The sequence below is a fragment of the Impatiens glandulifera genome, chromosome 5 (assembly GCF_907164915.1).
Source record: "Impatiens glandulifera chromosome 5, dImpGla2.1, whole genome shotgun sequence".
Classification (NCBI taxonomy): domain Eukaryota; kingdom Viridiplantae; phylum Streptophyta; class Magnoliopsida; order Ericales; family Balsaminaceae; genus Impatiens; species Impatiens glandulifera.
The window spans coordinates 35,815,444-35,835,856 of record NC_061866.1 but is presented as its reverse complement, the minus strand read 5'-3'; the positions used below and the strand labels follow the sequence as shown (position 1 = coordinate 35,835,856).

Here is a 20,413-nt window from a genome sequence, read left to right as displayed (position 1 = left end):
TTCTTTAAGCACTCTCATTTTTTTATTTCTTTCTAATTTAAGCCATATATATATCTAAGAAAATCATTTTTTTTTTTCTAAAAATTAATATAAAATTTATTATTGAATATTAATATCATTATCCTTAATTTCTTAATTTTTTTAATTAATATTATAGTTTTTATCTAATTAAAAAAAATACATAACTTACATTTATTAATTGTTCGTTAATAATATAATTATTTGTAACTTAGTAAAAAAAATAATTAGCAAATATTTTGTGATTTTATTCTTTTCCCTTTATCATCATCATAATTGTGATTTTGTTCTTTTCCCTTTGTCAACATTATAATGGTTGAGTTTTTTATTATTTTATTTTAGATAATAAATTTTTATTTTAAATAAAAATTAATAATAATTTAATTTACATCTCAAATTTAATACTCACTAAAATCTTTTTAATTGTGGAGATTTATATTATCTTATTTTATATAATACATTTTAATTTTAAAAAATATATAATTTGTTTTATATTTTAAATAAATATTTCATGTTCAATTTTAGAAAGGTGAGATACATTATGTCATATAATAGATTCTGATTAAAAAAAGAATTTGTTCTACATCTCTATTAAATAATTCATATTTAATTTTCAATAAAATAAATTATTTAACTTTGAATTTATTATTAAAAATATATCTATACCATTCAAAATGCATCTTCCTTCTTTTTTTTCTTTTCTTTGTATTTGTATGTTATTCTCTTACATATTCTCCAACAAAAAAAAAATATATATATATATAGGCCGGTCCTGGGGTAAGCCTGGCAAACCCTCGGGCTAGGGCAACTCCCCAAGGCAGCCCACTTGTTAAAAATATTAAAGTATTATTACAATCTATTGTAATTTTAAATGTAAAATAATGTAGCTTATTAGTTCAATATACAAACTTAAATTTTATATGGTTATAGGTTTAAACATCACAAAGAACATTTTTTTTATCAATTTTTTAAACTTGGCCTAGGTTAACAAAAAATATATCGACTTTTTTTCTACTAGGAGCTAGGGCAGGCCAAACCTCGGGGTCGGCTCTCTCTATATATATATATATTTATATGTTATATTTATTAACTTAAAACTTATTTGGGTTATTTAAAAAAAGGTTGATGGGTGTATATTTTTGAAGAAATTTGTTTTTTTTATATTTAAAATGGTATTAATTCATAATGATAAAATTTATTTATTTATTAGATAAATAATATTTTAATTAATGAATATGGTAATACGATAGATAAAATAGAAGATGTAACAAAATTTGATTATTGTTAAATTTTTATAAAATAAAATAAAAAACTGAACAAAATGTAATTTCTGCCCATATGTATAAACATTAAACATAATTTCTGTTATTTTTCTCATAAAAATTTAGACACGTGTTCATTAGTTTCTTGTCAGATTTGGATCTATATTTGGTCCAATAAAACTATTTAAATTATATATTAAGTATAAGTGCACTTTAGGAACTTCATTTGTATTCAATGGTCAACGATTGGGAAAGTAAATATGAAAAATTAATAAAGTTGACTACATATTGCTTTGTTAAGCAAGATTAATTATATAAGTGAGTGTATTTGGATCCACTTTTAATAAAGTAATGATTCTTTAATTTTTTTTAATTAAAATTTTAAAATTTTATAAAATTGTCATATTATTTAATAATTGTTTTGATTCTATAAATATTAATTTTATATAATTTATTTATATATATATATATATAATTCCTTATTTTAAAAAAACTACATAAATGAGTATTTAATATTATACAAATTATTTTATATTTATTAACTAAATAAGTTTTCAATTCTAAAATGAAAACATGTAGAATGATGGTTAAACAACAATATTAGATATAAATTATCTTTTTATTTTCTTTTACCCTTATTCTAATTGCATTCTAGTCACGGTCGACTTTAGGGTAAACCCTGCAAGCCCACGGGCTAGGGCAACTCACTCCTCGGGTAGCCCATTTAATAATAAAATAAAAATATAATTTTAGTTAAATTTATTAGATTTTAACATTATAGTGTAACTTAATGACTTAAGATAAAAAAAAATATTTCTCACCAAAAACATATTTTTAATAAAAAAAATTTAAACTAAAATTAAGGCATCAAATAAAAATTTCTAAATTTTCTTACACGGGGACGAGGCAGCCTAATTGTCGGGCCGACACTAATTCTAGTTTAACAACTTGTTAATTAAAAATGGTTAAAATAAGATTATAAATATTTTTTTATATAGAAAAAATTGATATATTATAATATTAATTTTACTTCATTTAGATTAATTGTTTGAATCATGATTTAAATTATTTTCTTATTTTTTATTCAATTTGATGACAAAATATTTTATGTCACTATCCATGCTATTTTATTATTTTATTATTTATAGATTATTATCTAATTTTTTTTTTTTTTAGATTATGACATAAATTATATTTTAAATTCATCATTTATGAACATAACCAATATTTTTTTTTCATATTATTAAAAAGTAAGCATGTTGTATGACATAAATAGATTATAGAATTACGTGTGATCTTTCACATTAATCCAGTTATTCTTTTTCTTTTATTTTCTAAGAGTATAGTCCACATCAATCTAGTTTTTTATTTTACTAAAAGCATAATCGAATTATTCTTCCAATTAGGAAAGCAATATAAAAATAATGTTTTCAGTGGAATTAAGAATATATATAAATAATTTTAAAAATCTCAAAAATATAAAATTGTAATAAAGGAATCCAATTCTGTTGTGGTCACACATAGAAGGGGACAATTGCAATTCCTGGGGTCGGTTAGACACGTGAATACTATAGTGGTCACTTTTTAGGCCGTTACAGGTAGTTTTGTGGGACCATCTTTCCAAAGTTAGTTTGCATTACATAATGTGACTTTTTTTAGGTATAATTTTCTACTCACCTAAAAATGCATATTTTATACGTAATATTTTATTGTATGCACGAATCTACTAACATTAAATATTTGATTAGTGAGATATAAATATATTTTATTTTAAAAACAACTAAATATTTTATTTTTATTGCATTTTTAATAAGAATCAAACTCATATTTTTGTTATATACAAATGATGACATGTTCTAAATAGTTCATAACATTTTTTCAAATTTATCTTTTTTTTTAACTAAACATTTTTTTCCGACTTTCCTTCTCTTTTCACATTAACCTTGATATTTGCATATCACAACTCTTCTATTTTAGTGACAATCGGTCTTCGTTGAAGGCCAATTGACTCTACCCTAAACATTGACCACAAATAATTTAGGAACATTTCTTTTCAACTCTTAATTGTTTTGGGTAGAAATGGTTGGTTAATTGTTACAGACGATTATATTCTCCGGAAATCTTTGTCCTGAAAAAAATTCGAGGTTCGAAAAATTTCAACCTCGATTTGTTTGTCGAGAATCTTTTTTAATAAAACATTATTTTAAAAAAATTTATAAAAAAATGGCGCGGCATTTTTTAACTTAATAATAACAATAACTAATTTTGATCAAAAAAATTGTTTTTAAATTAATTTAAAATAATTAATTTAAAAGATTATTTATTTAGTAAGAGAGTCGTAAATAAAATTTTAATTTAAAATTAATAAAATTATATGTTTACAAACGTATATTTGACTAGAGTCTCTTTTAGGTTCGATTTTGATGATACTCGGAAAAATGATTTTTGCGTTATATCCTCTATCCATGTTAAAGAACGGTCTATACTTTATAATGTCTTGTCTTTTAAAAAATTATTTTATTATATTTTATTTAACAAATATTTTTCAAGTCCTAAAAATGCACATATTTTTTTGCATTTAAAATTGTAAAATAATATTTAAATGCAGGTAAATAAGATTAATGTCGATGATTGATGAGGAAAGTACTTGAAAAATATCAGTTTAAGGCACTAGGATCTAAAAATAAATCCTAACCGGGGCCTTATCAAAATAACTTTTATGAAAATATTCTAAAAATATTTTGAAATTGTTTTATATTTTTTTTCAGTTTTTAAAAAAATTATTTATGATCCCAAAATTAAATAATAATTTAAAAATTCCAACCAAACAACCTAGGACCGGTCCCTTCGGTCATGGGTGTTGTTTCCCTCGGTCCAGGTCGAGATCTATCGATCGAGGTGCGGGAGGCTCTCGGTCATAGGCTATGAATTCTCGATCGAGTGCGAGATTCCTCGGTCGAGCTGCGAGGAGTTCTCAATCTTAGCCTAGGAATCCTCGGTCGAGTGTGAGATTCATCGATCGGGGTGCGAGGAATTCTCGATCCTAGGCTATGTTTTCTTGGTCGGGCGTAGGGGAGATTTCAATTTTCTCGTTCTTGGGCTAACCCTGGGCTAAGTTTTCTCGGTCGGAAATCGAACCCATGTCAACCTTCGGTCGGTTGCCGAGAACATCAAACTACAAGTTTAATGATTTTGGGATTCTTTGATCCAAGGGCATGGGGAGCTTTGTATAGTCCATATGATGACTTATAACATCATCTCGATGCATCAATCGATCGGGATGATGTTCCATTCAACTCAAACAGTTTTGATGAAAAAACATGTTTTTGAGTTTTAAGGTTGTGAGGATTTTCCCAATAGTTTACTTATGCTTCATATGATTGAATAAAACTAAAATATGAACATTAACTATTCGTTTTAACTAATTCAAAACTATTTTTTATTTTTTATAAAAAAAATAATTTTTGATCAAACATGATCGGGATGACTTGGAATTGACTTAAATATGTTCATAACCTCCTTAGAACATATTAAAAAGGTTTTTGGGTTGCTATTACATAAATCCAATTTTGAAAATTTTTAAAATCAAATTTTGGTATTTATATTTTAGGTAGATTGGTTATGTTTTGTTTCGATAAAAAATTTATAAATGATCCTAAGATTTTTTTCCAATCAAGAAATCAGATAATCAAGCAATATATTAAACCGGTCAAACTGAAATATAAAATTTCAATTTAAACATGTAAATCAAATTATAGTATGATTGAAAGCTTACTGTGAGTTGGAGAAAACTCCTAAACTCTTGTAGAAGCTTCCTGATTGCTTAGATTCGAGCTTTACAGTCTTACACAAGATATTCAAAAATTTTAAAAAAAAACTTGAAGATCTTTAATGGCAGTTTTCGTTCGAGATTGATTAAGGGATTGATGGTTGGTCTCTTGCCTTTGATTTGCCTAGAGGAGACTATTTATAGCCTCCCAAGGTTGGTTGATCAACCAAGTGGCTTTGATTTAGTAAAAAGACCATCAATGGTCTTTTGTTTGATCTTTGGCCAATTGTCCGTATATGCAATAATGTTGCCTTAGGGTGTAGGTGAAATGATCATCGGACTAGGGTGATCATTTCACATTTAAACGGAGTCAAATGATGGAGAAACGACAAAGTTCCATCTTTGAAGAATCAAAGATGGAAGTTGTTCTTATCTTGTTCTTCGTCGCGAGGAAGAAGATAATCCATGAGAGAAACAACGTTGTTTTGGGTCAAAACATGGATGTCTGAGCGTTTTGTCCGCGTTCTGTCCGCGCTTGGGCGTTCTGTTGCGTCTGGGCTAACGGCATTGAGACGCGCTTAGTTGTTTTACTTCTTCGCGAACGCGCGTCTCTTCCATTACAGCGGGCGACGATTGGCTCTCATGCGTTGGATGAGTTTCCAACGCTCATCCAATGGATGTAGGGTCTGCTGCAATGAATCTTCCTTATATTAGTTGTAGCAGATCACACTCCATTTTCAGTCTTAGGACTTGTTTGAAATTATTTTTTATTTCATTCCTTTAACTTTATTTTCAACGTACAAAATATACAAAATATTTTTAATAAATATGACATTTATTTTGCTTATTTATTTTATTTTATTTTATATGTTTTTGAGTTTATAAATAATTTATTTGGAATAAAATGAATACAACATTTATTCTAAATTATTTATTTTGATTTCTTTTTTACCTCTTAAAGTTAATTTGAGATAAAATGAGTACAACATTTATCTCAAATTATTTTATTTATTTTCTTTGACTATTATCTTAATTAATTGTGATTTAATTATTACAATAATTAATATAATTAATTATTTAATCGTATTTTGGCCTTAAATTTATTCATTTAAATAATTATCTTAAAATTTATAAATTGGGTAGGCATAGTGCTTACAACGATTGAAATTAGAAAATGAAGGAGGTTGAAGATGACGACGACAACAACAAAAAAAAAATAATACCCTTAAAAATGGAATGGATGAAATTTGTGTTAATTGTCTGTAAATTCATTTTACAAACATGGTCTTGAAACATGAATTTTATTACATATTTGGAGCAACATTTTTTTTTTCAATACCATCATGTTACTTGTTTATTTGGTTGTTGCAATTGCAACAAGGTTCTCAAATATGTATTTGTTTGGTTGTTTCCATGTTTGTGTTTTCATATCACTCTCTTCTTCAAAATCTATGAGTTTTAATCGGTTTGATTTTTCGGTTAATTGAGTTCCTCGATTCAGGTTCTTCAATTTTTTATTTTTTTAAGTCAATTTGAAAATAGAAGAGAATTCAAATAAATTCGAATAAATTCGAACCGATTCAAATTTGATTTTCGATTCGAATAATTTTATTACTTTATTGTCAAATCAATTTTGAATTCCAATTATTCGAACTCAAACCAAAATTCGAATTCGAAATTTATTTTTTTCAATTAAGTTATAAAAACAACTAAAAACAATTGGCCCAAATATTATTTGAGGCTAGAATTTGAATCGTTTTTATTAAATGGGGCTCGAACTTTAATATATGACACAATTCATATGGGATCCAACTATCATAATTTGAATCGTGTTTTATAGAATCCGACTATCATAGTTTTAGTCATTTAAAGTTTTTTACAAACGAATAAATATATATTTTCTTACTTTAATAATAGTTTTATTTTCTTAATTAATTTACTACATTTGCACAAATAAAATAACAATTTTTTAAAAAAAATCAATATATTTTCACACCATAACAATTCTTAAGACATTCAATGAAATGTTATGTCATTATAAAGTTATTGAAAAATAAATATAAAATTTATCTCTATTCAAAATATTTCAAATCTTTCCTTAAATTATAAATTTGGTAGTCTTTCAAATCCATTTTAACAAATTAGAAAGCGTAAATCTTGAAATTAATACGAAAACAAACTCAATTTTTTAAAAAATACTACCAAAATGTCTCTAGGCCTTGTTCTCTTTGGGTTTTTTAAAAAACCTATTTCAAATCAATTTTCCAATCAATCACTTCTTAACAATCACATCACTCATTTCATTAACCAAAATACTAAAATACCCTCTATTTTAAATTATTATTTTTTATTTTATTCATATATATATATCAATACTCTTTAAGTCTTTTTACCAAAAATAATCATCACTTCCTCAAAATCATCACCAATCATTACATTTTTCCCTCTCTAGGTTTTTTCAAAAACCCCAATCCGAACAAGGCCTAAATATCATGTCATTTAAAAACGTGACAAATTAATTAAAAAAATCAAATGATACGTTAAAATAAAATAACACATTTTGTACATTTAGGAAAAATCTTAAATAACTAAAATTTTGATGATTGAAACCTATATTACACGGTTCAAAATTCGAAACATGTTCCATAAAAACAACCTAAGTTCAGACTTCAAATAATAATTAAGCCAAACAAAATCTTAATAATTAAGCCAAACAAAATCTAACATAAATTATGCAGTCTTAGTTTTCACACACACAAATGAGAGATAAGTCATGACTCAAAAGTGAGCTGCTAGAGATTACAAAAGTGAGCTGCTAGATATTAAAGTTTTAAAATTAAAGAGAGAAGATTATCTAATTTAATTTAATGTATAATAAAATATTTAATTATATTTAATAAATATATAATTAAAATAAATAATAAAAAATAATTAAGTTTTCAAGTGGACCCAATTCAAAAATAAAATCAAAAACTTTATTATGAATTCGATTAGTTTAAAATTCAATTCAAAAAAAAAAATCGAATTCAATCTAAATTTTGTCTAATATTCTGAACTTGTAATCATCTTTATTAATTAGGACATATATTTTGATTTAGACTTATGAAATAACAACTCTAAGCTTAGGTGAGACTTTTAATCATCTTTATTAATTAACTATACTTATTTGTCCTTGGACATTACGACTTATTTGTAATAAATACTAAAGGAATTTAAAACTCAAGAATCTATCTAGATCTAGGTTTTCAATAAATAAGTCAAATATAATAATAGTAATTACATTATAAATTAACAAAATGATATCCTAAATTTATATTAATTAAAATTTAGTGACTAAAACTTTAAATTCTATTATATAGAACTCGAATTATCATAATTTTAACAATTAAAACATTTATCTCAAATTTTTTAAAAAAAAATTATCTTCTATCATTTTCTTAAAATTAATTAATTTATCATATTTATAAATTAAATTATATTTAATTCAATGTATATTTTTTAAATTTTAAAGTTGGTAATATAAAAGGAAAATTAGACACTATATATATTTTAAGAAACAATTTGAGAATCTAATCAAAGTTTAGGACAAGAAAAACAATTAGCCAAAGTTGTCTGAAGTTTTTTTTTTTTTTTTTTGTGTGTGCCAAGAAGATTTCGTAAGGCTTTGGTAGGCATAAGAACACTTATATGAGTTGGACTTTTGTATCATCCCTTGCTGTATCTTCTTCCCTTTCTACGATTCTCTTGATTACAGGAAAACAGTTGAATAGAGCTGTAATGGGAAGGCCTCAAAAGTTCCAAGGTATCAGCGAAGAGGTGCAGAGGTTATTAGATGCCGACATGGACCAAGTGAAGGCGAGGCGTCAAGCTCGAGAAGCTTTCAAAGATATTCAACTATCGATCGATCATTACTTGTTCAAGGTTACTGAAACTCTTCTTATGCAATTTAAGGATAAAAAGCTATTATCTTTGATAGATCTTTAGAATGAATGGTTTTGGACAGTTAGATTCCTAATTAGCTATTCATTTTTCTTAATAAGTTTCATTTTCATATCTACTTTTGTGGGTTTGTTTATTTTTTCTAATTTTTTAGGTTGATTTGGTTCCCTCTGATCTTATGATTCTTTCTGTACTAGCTACTTCAGTTCAGTCAAACTGTTTACTGAGTATTTTTATTGGATTCTTTCTGCAGTTGCCATGTGATGGTGTGAAGATGCAAGAGGTAAGATCTTTTGACTTTTACACCCATGAATCAAGTGGAGATTTTTTTATTCATGATTTTACTTCCATGTGGTGCTGCTTATAGATTGGTATCCAATTTTTTTGAGAAATTTTGGGCTTAATTTGGATTCAGCCAACATTCTAGCTTGTGATCCAAACAAAAATCTAAAAAATTGGATTATAATCTGGCCACAATTTCATCTGCCCACATTCTTTTACAATATGAAAGCTGATTTGTTACAACTAAAAATTTGGCGATTTAAAACCAAATATTTGATCCTACAATCCTCGGTAGTGTAATCTATCTGGACAACTTCTTCATCATTTTTTTGTTTAGTAACAGTTGTTTGAAAATGCCCGTATAGGCCTACGAGGTGAACTCTAGAGGTGTGGAGATTTTCACGAAAAGTTGGGTTCCAGATTTTTGTTCTCCCAAAGCAGCAGTTTGTTTTTGTCATGGATATGGCGATACATGCACCTTTTTCTTTGAAGGTATTTTCAGTTCAAGACTGACTTAGGAAGGAGAATTTTATATGGCAAAGTATCAAATATATGCTAGGTTGGTTATTATTATGAAAAAATGTAATACCTGCAGGAATTGCCAGGAAGTTTGTGTCATGTGGGTATAGTGTTTTTGCTATGGACTATCCAGGATTTGGTCTTTCAGAAGGTCTTCATGGGTATATTCCAAGCTTTGATCTTTTGGTTGATGATGTCATTGAGCATTTCTCCAAGATCCGAGGTAATATTACGCTTTTTCTTTTTTCATTTTTGGAGTTATCTGTCATTCATTTTCGATGTTTCATGAAGTTTGCAATTTCATTTACTTATTTCATGGTGTTCAATTGGAAACTGAAACTAAAAGTTAGGAATGATGACTTGAATGCTTATGTTTGAACAGATAGACCTGAAATATGCAATCTACCAAAGTTTTTGTTTGGACAGTCTATGGGTGGAGCAGTAGCTTTAAAGATCCATCTCAAACAGCCTGATTCATGGACTGGTGCCATTCTTGTTGCTCCGATGTGCAAAGTAATCTTTTGGTTTGTTCTTCTAAGAATACCATTTCAATGAATTTATCATTTGGCTGCCTGACTGACTGTTAGGCTCTTTTTGGTGCAGATTGCTGACAATATAACTCCTCCATGGTTATTAGCACAAATCTTGATTGGTGTCGCCTCAGTATTTCCAAAACTGAAGCTGGTTCCAAATCAGGATTTAGCTGAGCTCGCATTCAGAGACTCAACTAAGAGAGAAATGGTTGCTTCCCATTTTATCTGCCATGTTCTTTGTTTTTTTTTATTTGCATCATTAAGGCTGATGGAGGAACATGGGTTCCTTATGGCTTCCATTTGAGAGTTGTTAAAGAGCCTATTTGAAAAATCTTATTTTGTCACAATCACGATTCCATTGAAATCACTTTTAGATGACATACTCTTTCTTTGTATGCAGACAGTTTATAATGTTGTTGCTTACAAGCATAAACCCCGGCTTGGGACTGCTGTAGAGATGCTTCGAACGACTCAAGAAATAGAATTGAGATTGGAAGAAGTAAATTAAGTGTTACTTTGTCTCATTGTTCATATTGATCCATATATACAGACATAATCAAGCTATTGATTTGCAGGTTTCTTTGCCACTATTGATCTTACATGGGGATGATGATGTAGTGACTGATCCATCGATCAGCAAGGAGTTATACAAGAAGGCAAGAAGCTCAGACAAGACTCTTAACCTTTATAAAGACGCTTGTCATGCCCTTCTTGAGGGCGAGACTGATGAAACCATTGCTAGGGTTCTTGAGGATATCATATCTTGGCTTGATCAACATTCCATTAAGAAGAAGAATAATACAGCTTCTTGACCTTTCTTCTTCTGCTTGGGTTCTTGGTGATATATATTCATTACAGCTCTTTAAAAGGTCACTCCATTGGTCATAAGCCCTTGTCATGTACAAACTATAACTATATTTAATTTCTTTGTAAAAAAGTACTTTATATTGATACTTTTATTCATATATAAAAGATTCAGCAAGGATATTGGAAAATCTAGCCCAAAGACAGTGTTTGGCTAATGCGACTTCTTGGAGAGGATGCGATGATCCTTAGATTTGGATTCTATCGAGTATAAACCAAATATTTCTCAACTGATTTTTTCTTGAATAGAATTCACTGCACCTTTTATGATTTCTCGTAATCAAGAATTTAAATTCTTTTTTTCCAACCAGGATCTGGAGGTCTACAAATATTTGACCAAACTGAAACCAATATAACTCTTTCCTACTTATTTTTCTTGAACAACATTGCAATTATTTAAGGTCGAAATGTGCCTAGATAAGTGTCATATTTATCTTTCAAACATTATGGTCTATTTCTATTGTAATTTTTTTTTCATTTCTCTTCAAAAACCAAATACGTCTGGATAGAATAACTTTTTATTGTAATATCTTTTCGTAACAAATTTTCATCAATTTTGTCGTGGGTTGTTTTTTATTATGAATAGTTTTGTCAACTTTTTTATTATATTTTTTCTTTTTGTAATAAATTTTTATCATGAATAGTTTAGTCAAACTTTTTCAATGTTGTCTCTTCATAATAATGAATAATTTTATACAATTCAATAATTTTTTTTTGTTAAATAATAAAAATAATGTGTGAGATTGTCTATATATATCTTCATTATGGAGTAGGAGAAAGCAAGAAAACAAACAAATAAATAGTTTGTCTATATCTTTTTAGTTGTTTTTGTGTTTTTTTAAAATTATTTAATAATTATTACTAATAATGTTATTGTTCTATTTTTTTAGATGAAAAATTTAAACAAATGGGATAGTTACTCTAATTATGGTGATTATAAATTTTTCCAAACACAGTATAGTGATGTTAGTTCTAGTCAAACTAATGAATCGATAATTAACTTTTCGTCAAGTTTTCATCGGTCACAACAAATTCAGATGAAAAAATTATTAATGATGGAGTGACAAAATATAATGTACTTTATCATTTAAGTAAAGCTGATGGATTTAATTCAAACCCGGATATAGAAAACAATGAAAGTGATAGTAATTACAATACAGATAACTCATAATCAACAAGTAACATTGACGGTAAAAAAGAGAATATTCAGACTAATGACTCAGTAAATATGGATGGACATATTCCTAATGTACCATTAGGGTTGACCTTGACAATTGGAGGTCCAATGTAAATTTAAATTTTGTGGCTTAAAATAGTAAATCATATTTCTTTTAATTTTTAATAATATAAAATAAGCTATAAATGGTTAATATATTATAATACGGGAAGAATAAATTAAAAAGGAGATAAAAAAAGTTATATATATTTAATATGAGAAGGAGAAAAAATGTAAAATAAGACTAATTATAATATATATATATATATATATAATTAATAATATTATTAAATATTAAAAAATGGGGTCCTATAAAGGTGGGAGGCTGAGGGCCCTATGCAAATGCATAAGTTGCTTTATCCCAAGGGTCGGCACTGTGTACTATGGTTTACAATAGAGGAGATCATCAACAACAATATCATGGATAATTCAGGTAATTTTCCTAATTTTAATCTGCTTAGCGATGATCTATTTGAAGGTCAATATTTTGTAGACAAGCAAACTGCAATAGATTCAATAAAATCAAGTCACGTAAGAGAATCAATAAATTATCATGTTTTAAAGAGAACTACGGTGCTATATGAGGCAAAATGTATTGTAACTACGTGTCCGTGGAAAATTCGAGTTATAAAAAGTTAGCGATCTGGTTACTTTCAAATCACTAAACTTCATGCTCAACATAACTGTCTTTTGAGAAAATCTAACGAGACCACGAGAAACACAACTCAAAATTGATTGGAAGTGTTATAAAACAACAGGTAAAAATATTTCTAGTATTGAATATTATTAATCATATACATATTTTTGAGTTGTTATTTATTATTTTAAATTTACATATTTAAGTAATGAAGAGTCCATATTTGAAAATGAATAAATTAAGAAATCAAATACTAGCAATGTATAAATATCATGTTAGCTACAATAAGGCTTGATTGGTAAAACAAAAGGCAATATCAGATGTATATGGTGATTGGACGGCCTCTTATTCTAAGCTTTCTAAATTTTTTAAGTGCTTTGAGGTATTTTAATCCAGGCACGAGTGCTTCGATTGAAGTTGTGGTCGATTCTACAAAACTCCACACGTCGGTGTTTAAGCTTGTATGGTGGGCATTCAAACTGATAGTTGATGGGTGACAACAAATTATCAATATTGATGGTACATTTTTGAAAAGAAGGTATAACGGGAAGTTATTAATTGTAATGGGATCTGATTCCAATAACCAGCAATACCCACTTGCTTATACTTTAGTCAATGAAGAAACAATTGTCAACTAGTCCTGGTTTCTACGTCGCCTTCGTAGATTAAATGTCGAAGTAGAATGGGAGAGTGCGTCGCCTTCGTAGATTTATATGTCGAATTAGAATGAGAGTGTGTATAATTTTATATTGTTATGTCGGAATCATTGAAGCAATGAAGAAAAACAAAATGACTTTACTAGAGATATTGGTATTACATTGTTTTTGTCTTTTACCATGTCTCTAATAATTTTAGTTCAGTTTATCATGGATCACATTTAAAGATGTTATGCTAGGTGGCTGGAAATAATAGTCAAGTAAGAAAATTTGAAGATGTGAGGAGACAAATCAAATAGCTTAATCCCGATGTTGAAAATTGGTTACAAAATATTCCATTAGAGATGTGGATTATGTTTCACGATGGATGACGTCGTTACGGTCAAGCAACAACAAATATGGCCGAAAGCTTTAATAGTATCTTAAAGTCTACTTGTTTTCTTCCGATCACATCATAGTGGAATATATATATTACCGCTCTGTAAAACTTATTACAGAAAGGCGTACTCAAACTTTGAATGATCTTCAAAATTGGCATACTTATTGCAAAATAACAAGAAAATTATTTGAAAGTATTGAAAGAAAGACATCAACACACACAGTTATTCCATACAATGAGCAAAGTGAAATTTTTTAGGTGATTATTGCACGTTACATAACTAATAATGGTTCTTGGAAAGGTGGCAACAAACATATCGTTGACCTATGTAAAGATTTTTGTTCTTGTGGAAAATTGTGTTGATATCACTCTTCATGTTCACATATGGATGACAACGGGTACCACACTTACCGGATAGTGAAGTACCCATCCCCAAACCCAATTTTTATTTTATTACTCGACCCTGAACCTGACGAGTATCTCTAGTTGTATCCTCATCCCCGATTCGACTGGTAACTCATTACCCGATAAAAACATGAATTTATATTTTTTATTTTCTATATATTAAAAACATAAATGAAAATATTACTTACTTACATCGTTATATTGTAGAAGTTCAACAAAAATATAACATTTTTTTTGTTATTATTACTTGACGTTCAATAAAATCTAAAGAGAAGTTGAAGAAAGTTGAATGAATGCTAAACTTGAAAACAAAAATTAGAGAGAAGTTGAAAAGGTTGAATGAATGTTAAACTTGAAAATAAGAAATGAAGAGTGAGTAAAGAGATAAAATAATTTGTTATTAAATAAATTAAATATTAAAAGTCATGGGGAAGAGAAATTGAAATGATAATGACTTGGAGTGTGGTATGAGTAATAAATAATATATTTATTATAAATTTATAATGATTCTAATGATGATTTGTGGAATTTGAAAATACATTTTAAACTTTAACAAATATATATATATTAATAATATGTATTATTAGAAAAATGATATATATATAACACTTTTATACAACACCTATCTCATTTGGTAAAAAGATAAAATATATTTCTTTCTCTTGTATTTTTATCAAAATATATATTTTTTTGTCAAATCAGGTAGGTGATGTATAAATGTGTTGTATAAGAGTGTTGTATGTATCATTTCTCTAATAATAATATATTTATTAATATTTCGGATATCGGGTTTGAGTTTCACACATTCTCCATCTCCAAACTCGATTGAGTAATCATTTTCACTCTCATCCCCGACTCCGACCCCGATTTTAAATACCTGAACCCGACCATCGGGTACCCACGGTTATCGGGTATACGGGTACCCATTGTCATCCATATGTTCACATATAGTTGTTGGTTGTATAGTGTGCAATCTGGATTGGGTTCAACACATCCAAAACGAGATGTATAACTCACAAAGGACCATCATTTGTGAGAGGTGTGTCCAAAAATGTCATACAAAACACAGTCAAGGATGTACTGAGCAAAATTCATCAATAATTTAGAGAAAAATGATTGTAATTGTTTTTATGAATGATTAAATTATTATATTGTTATGATTAAAATATTTAAATTTATTAATATTTTTCAACTATATATAAAAATGGTAAAGTGAATATTTATTATATTATATAAATAATTGAAATATATATATATATCAAAATATAAATAATTTAATTTATATAAATAATAATTTTTATATATAGATATATAATAATGAGTTTAAATGTAAATAAATAAATTAATTAAAAAAACTTAGTTTAAATAATAAAGTATGTTAATTTAAGAATTAATGAACCAAATAGATTAATTTAGGAAGTTGAATTATAATTAATATTCTTAGAATATAAGATAATATATATGTAAAATATTGTTACAATATTATAAATTATGGTAATATCATTAAAATATAAAATAATATATATAGAGAGAATTCTGTAAAAAATTTGATAAGTAATAAATTTTATTTTTTACTCCAACCTCTTTTTAGATTCCACATTATTCTTAATAATTATATATTTTTGTATATTATTTTAGAGTGAATAATTTTTTTTAACTAGATATCAACATTACAAATTTACAATATATTACACATTTAAAAAAAAATATATATGTACTCAACAAGTTGTCAAATTGTAAAAGTCGACTTAAGAGATTAAAATGTGACAAATTCAATTCTAACTGAAAATGTTTCACGTAAAAAAATTTAAACAAAATTGAATGAAACACTCTATCAAACAATAAAAAAATCCATTTAATTTGGAGTAATGTATATTAAACTTGTATTAAATGATATTAACTTAACATATTATATACTTGAATATGATATTTATTTGACACGGTTAATTTTTTTAATCTATTACTCTATTTAAAAAAAAGATTCACTCTATAGTGGATTTCTAAACTAGTATTAAATATTAGGGTTGGTTTGAATTTGAGTTAAAATTATAATTTGTGTTATTTGAAAATATTAATAGACAATGATTTTGAGAAGATATTAAAAAAGGTAAAACTTAAATGATATAAATATATAAAGATAAAATAAAAATAATTTAAAATAGAAAATAATTTAACATTTTATTTAATGAATTAAAATAATGTTTTTTGAATTTTTATTATTTAACTAATCCAAACTGAACTATGTGCTTAAATAGAAGTACAAATAAAGTGTTTCTAAATAGGCCTAATATGGGCCTAATCAAACAAGTTTGGTAAGCTTAGGTTTGGGCCCAAATTGAACAAAAATCCTAGGGCAAACATCCGTCTATCTCTCTTTCCTTTTAATCGTTTTCATCATCCAAAATTCAGACTTCTCTCGAGTCTACTTCCGGCGGCTAAGCTATTGACCTCTAATCCGTTTGATCCTACTAAGGTATGTTCATATATTCAATTGCTTCGTCTTACATTACGTGTGATTTTACTTTTTTTCAGATTTCCTTTCGTTTGTTTTCCTCTCTGCATATCCAATCATGACCTAGTTGCTTCGTTTAATCTATTTCTTTATCCGAAGCTTGCATTATTAAAAAAAGTAGCGTTCTTTCTCATCAAATACATTTTGAGTTTGACGAATTTGTATAAGGGTTGGTTGTGTTGTTCATCTGTGACCCGGTTCTAAAATTACTTGATTTTGAACAATGGTGATATATCTGCATCCATCCATTGCTCCTGCTCTTCTGTTTTATTTCTGTTTATTTAATTAGAATTGATTTTGAAACCATGACTTGTATGATCCTTTTAATTCTAATTTATACAAGATTATGCTACTAGGTCTGTCAAAATGTTTACTTCACTGAAGAAGATCCAAAAAGATAAGGGAGCTGAACCCACTGAAATTGAAGAGACAGTGGCACAAGTATATCTTTGAATTTCTATTTACTTTATTTCCTTCCATGTCTAGCAATGAAATTGATGTTTTGGTTATTTTGTTTAGGCTTTCTTTGATTTGGAGAACACAAACAATGAGCTTAAGAGTGATCTTAAGGATCTTTTCATTAACTCAGCAATGTAAGTCTTTTAACTTTTGTGGTGTGTAACTGTGTATCCATTTTAGAATATTGTACAGTTTTGCTAGACTTTTGTATTTCTCTGCAGAATGGTTGATGTTTCTGGAAATAGAAAAGCTGTTGTCATCCATGTTCCTTACAGACTAAGGAAATCTTTTCGCAAGATTCAGCTTAGGTTGGTGAGAGAACTGGAAAAGAAATTCAGTGGAAAGGTAAATTTCTCAATACTACTGCTTACAATATGTGTATTCATTTTAAAGAAAATTCGTCATTCTTTGTTGGAAGTTTTTGTTCTGGTTTATGAAGTTGTTTTGCATGAGGGGAAAATGGTTGTACCTTGTGTATCATGTCTTCTTTTTTCTTTCACACTTTATGTCTTTCAGTGGTAGTAAAAAATGTCTTTTTATACAAGAATCTGAACCCTAGAACATTATGTTTGCAAATATTGGATTCATTTGGAACCATTTTATAGCTGAATTTCCCATCTGTGGATCAAATTTAGATGCAAATACACTGTTATTTGTTATAGATGATTGAAATACTTATACGGGCTTATTTAAAAACACTTCTGGGTCTACTTTGTGTTAAAATTTGTTATTCTAAACACTTCTTTATTTGTTGGCTTAAAGTTTTCAATAATTAGGCTTAGTTCTTGTTTACTAATGTAAGTGCCTTTATTGTAGGATGTTGTTCTTATTGCCACAAGAAGGATAACAAGGCCACCAAAGAAAGGTTCAGCAGTACAAAGACCCCGTTCTCGCACTTTAACATCTGTGCATGAGGCCATCCTCGAGGATCTTGTCTACCCAGCTGAGATTATTGGAAAGCGCACCAGATATCGTGTTGATGGTTCAAAAGTGATGAAGGTAAGATAAACCCGGGTTCCCAACATTATCTGGAACACATGGGTGCTATTTTGGAATGCATTTAATTTATTGCCTCAGATCTGATTAAATAGAAGTGTTTCCAAATGAACAATATCTCCATATAGAAAAATTGAATTCAAATCTTTGTATACTCAATGGGCAGGTTTTTTTGGATGCCAAGGCACGCAATGACACCGAGTACAAGTTGGAGACATTCTCGGGTGTTTACAGGAAGCTATCGGGCAGGGATGTTGTTTTTGAATACCCAGTTGCAGAGGCTTAGAATTCATTGGTAATGAATATTTTCTTGATTTATTGAAGGGGAAAGGGAAGGGTATCATAAAGATGTGTTTAGTTTGGTGGTTTATTTGAAGTTTTGACTTTATTTGATTTCTTGTAGGTTGCCTAAATGTTAGAAGCAAATTAAACTGATGATTTAAATGTTGCTTTTATCTTATTGAAAAGCTTCTTATTCCTTTGATTTACTTTTTAAATTTACCTGATTTTTATAACCTATCATAATCTAAATATTTTAATTTTGGAACGATCTTCAAAGTAGATTTGTGTATGTAATTTCATAATGTAGCAGTAATATTTATGCTAGGAAAAAAAATGATGATTTTGAGTTGGGGATTTCTTATTTTATTTTATTTTTTTGGTAAAAAGAAAGGGTTTTGATATATTATATATATATATATATATATAATTTAAAAGTTTTTTTTTTTTTTTATAGTATTTGAGTTAATTAATTAATTGATTTAATAGATGAGAAGAATTAATTGATGTTTGATTTTTTTGAATTATTTGAATAATTCAAAATCAATTCAGTTTTAGTTTATAAGATAAATAAATAATAAATAAATTATATTTGATTTAAAATTAAATCAGTTAAATATGAAATTTATGTAAATGTTTGTTTTCATTAAGAACATTTTGGTGTAATGATCAATTAATTTTAGATTATATTAATTAAAGTATTTAATATTTCTATGTTTAATGTATTTTAATTTTTACTTAATAACTAAAAGATTTATGTCTTAACAGATTTTGATTCTATAAATGAATTAATGATAGGGTTGATTATAGTGGTAAGTCAGGTTAATGATAATGATTAATTATATTTAAATAATATTAAATTATTTACTCATGTATTTTATTCTTTATTTAATAAATAAATAATAAATTTAATATCCTATAATTAGGGATTATTTTAAGTTTGAATTATGTTAACCACTTAATTCTCTTTATATAAAATTAATTTGTAATTTTATGATTCAATTTATTCAATAAAACTATTTTTATTTTGTATAAAATTTTCTCAACTATTTTTTTCTTTATTATACACTTTTTATGTTTATACAGATAACTATTATATTCACAAGCATATAATATTTCTATTTTTCATTGATATAATTGTTTAGGAAGTTTTAACTAGTGGTATAGAACTTGGGTTACCTCTAATTGAAATTATAAGATCCAATTTATAAGGAAAAAATAGGGGGAAAAAAATCAAGAAAATACAAAATGTCACTTCTTCTCTTAAATTATATATTACTTTGAAAATAATAAATAAGTTTAACTAGATTCTATTGATTTTTTATTTTATTAACTGCTTATTCTTTTTAGGGTTTTTTTAAAAAATTTAATCCAAATTATTTTTTCAATTAATTATTTCTCAATAATTACATCACTTCATTCTATTAACCAAAATACTAAAATATCTTGTATTTTAAATTATTATTTATTATTTCATTTATATTTACTAATACCCTTTAAGTATTTTTACCAAAAATAATCATCATCTCCTCAAAATTATCACCAATCATTATTTTTTTCTCGCTCTAAATTTAAAAAAAAATCCAATCCGAACAAGGCTAAATGTTATGCCTTATGTTTCTTAAAACATATATATCTACTTAGTGATTTTTTTGAGAAGGTAGTAAATTTTATTTTATTTTTAAAAA

At 27.0% G+C, this 20,413-nt stretch overlaps 2 protein-coding genes across 2 annotated transcripts; both read left to right on the top strand.

Moving 5' to 3' along the window:
- Positions 1 to 8,704: 8,704 nt before the first annotated feature.
- LOC124938230 (caffeoylshikimate esterase-like) lies at positions 8,705 to 11,277 on the top strand. The gene is made up of 8 exons (XM_047478635.1): positions 8,705 to 8,970; positions 9,242 to 9,271; positions 9,636 to 9,762; positions 9,866 to 10,012; positions 10,172 to 10,302; positions 10,393 to 10,530; positions 10,723 to 10,821; positions 10,898 to 11,277. Exons 1-8 carry the CDS (start codon positions 8,737 to 8,739, stop codon positions 11,132 to 11,134), a joined length of 1,143 nt encoding a protein of 380 aa, XP_047334591.1. The 5' UTR covers positions 8,705 to 8,736; the 3' UTR covers positions 11,135 to 11,277.
- A 5,561-nt stretch (positions 11,278 to 16,838) lies between these two features.
- Positions 16,839 to 18,930, top strand: LOC124938676 (40S ribosomal protein S7-like). The gene is made up of 6 exons (XM_047479160.1): positions 16,839 to 16,952; positions 17,348 to 17,432; positions 17,511 to 17,584; positions 17,672 to 17,795; positions 18,267 to 18,449; positions 18,613 to 18,930. The coding sequence occupies exons 2-6, from the start codon at positions 17,358 to 17,360 to the stop codon at positions 18,730 to 18,732; spliced, it is 576 nt and encodes a 191-aa protein (XP_047335116.1). The 5' UTR covers positions 16,839 to 16,952; positions 17,348 to 17,357; the 3' UTR covers positions 18,733 to 18,930.
- The last annotated feature ends 1,483 nt before the right edge of the window (positions 18,931 to 20,413 follow it).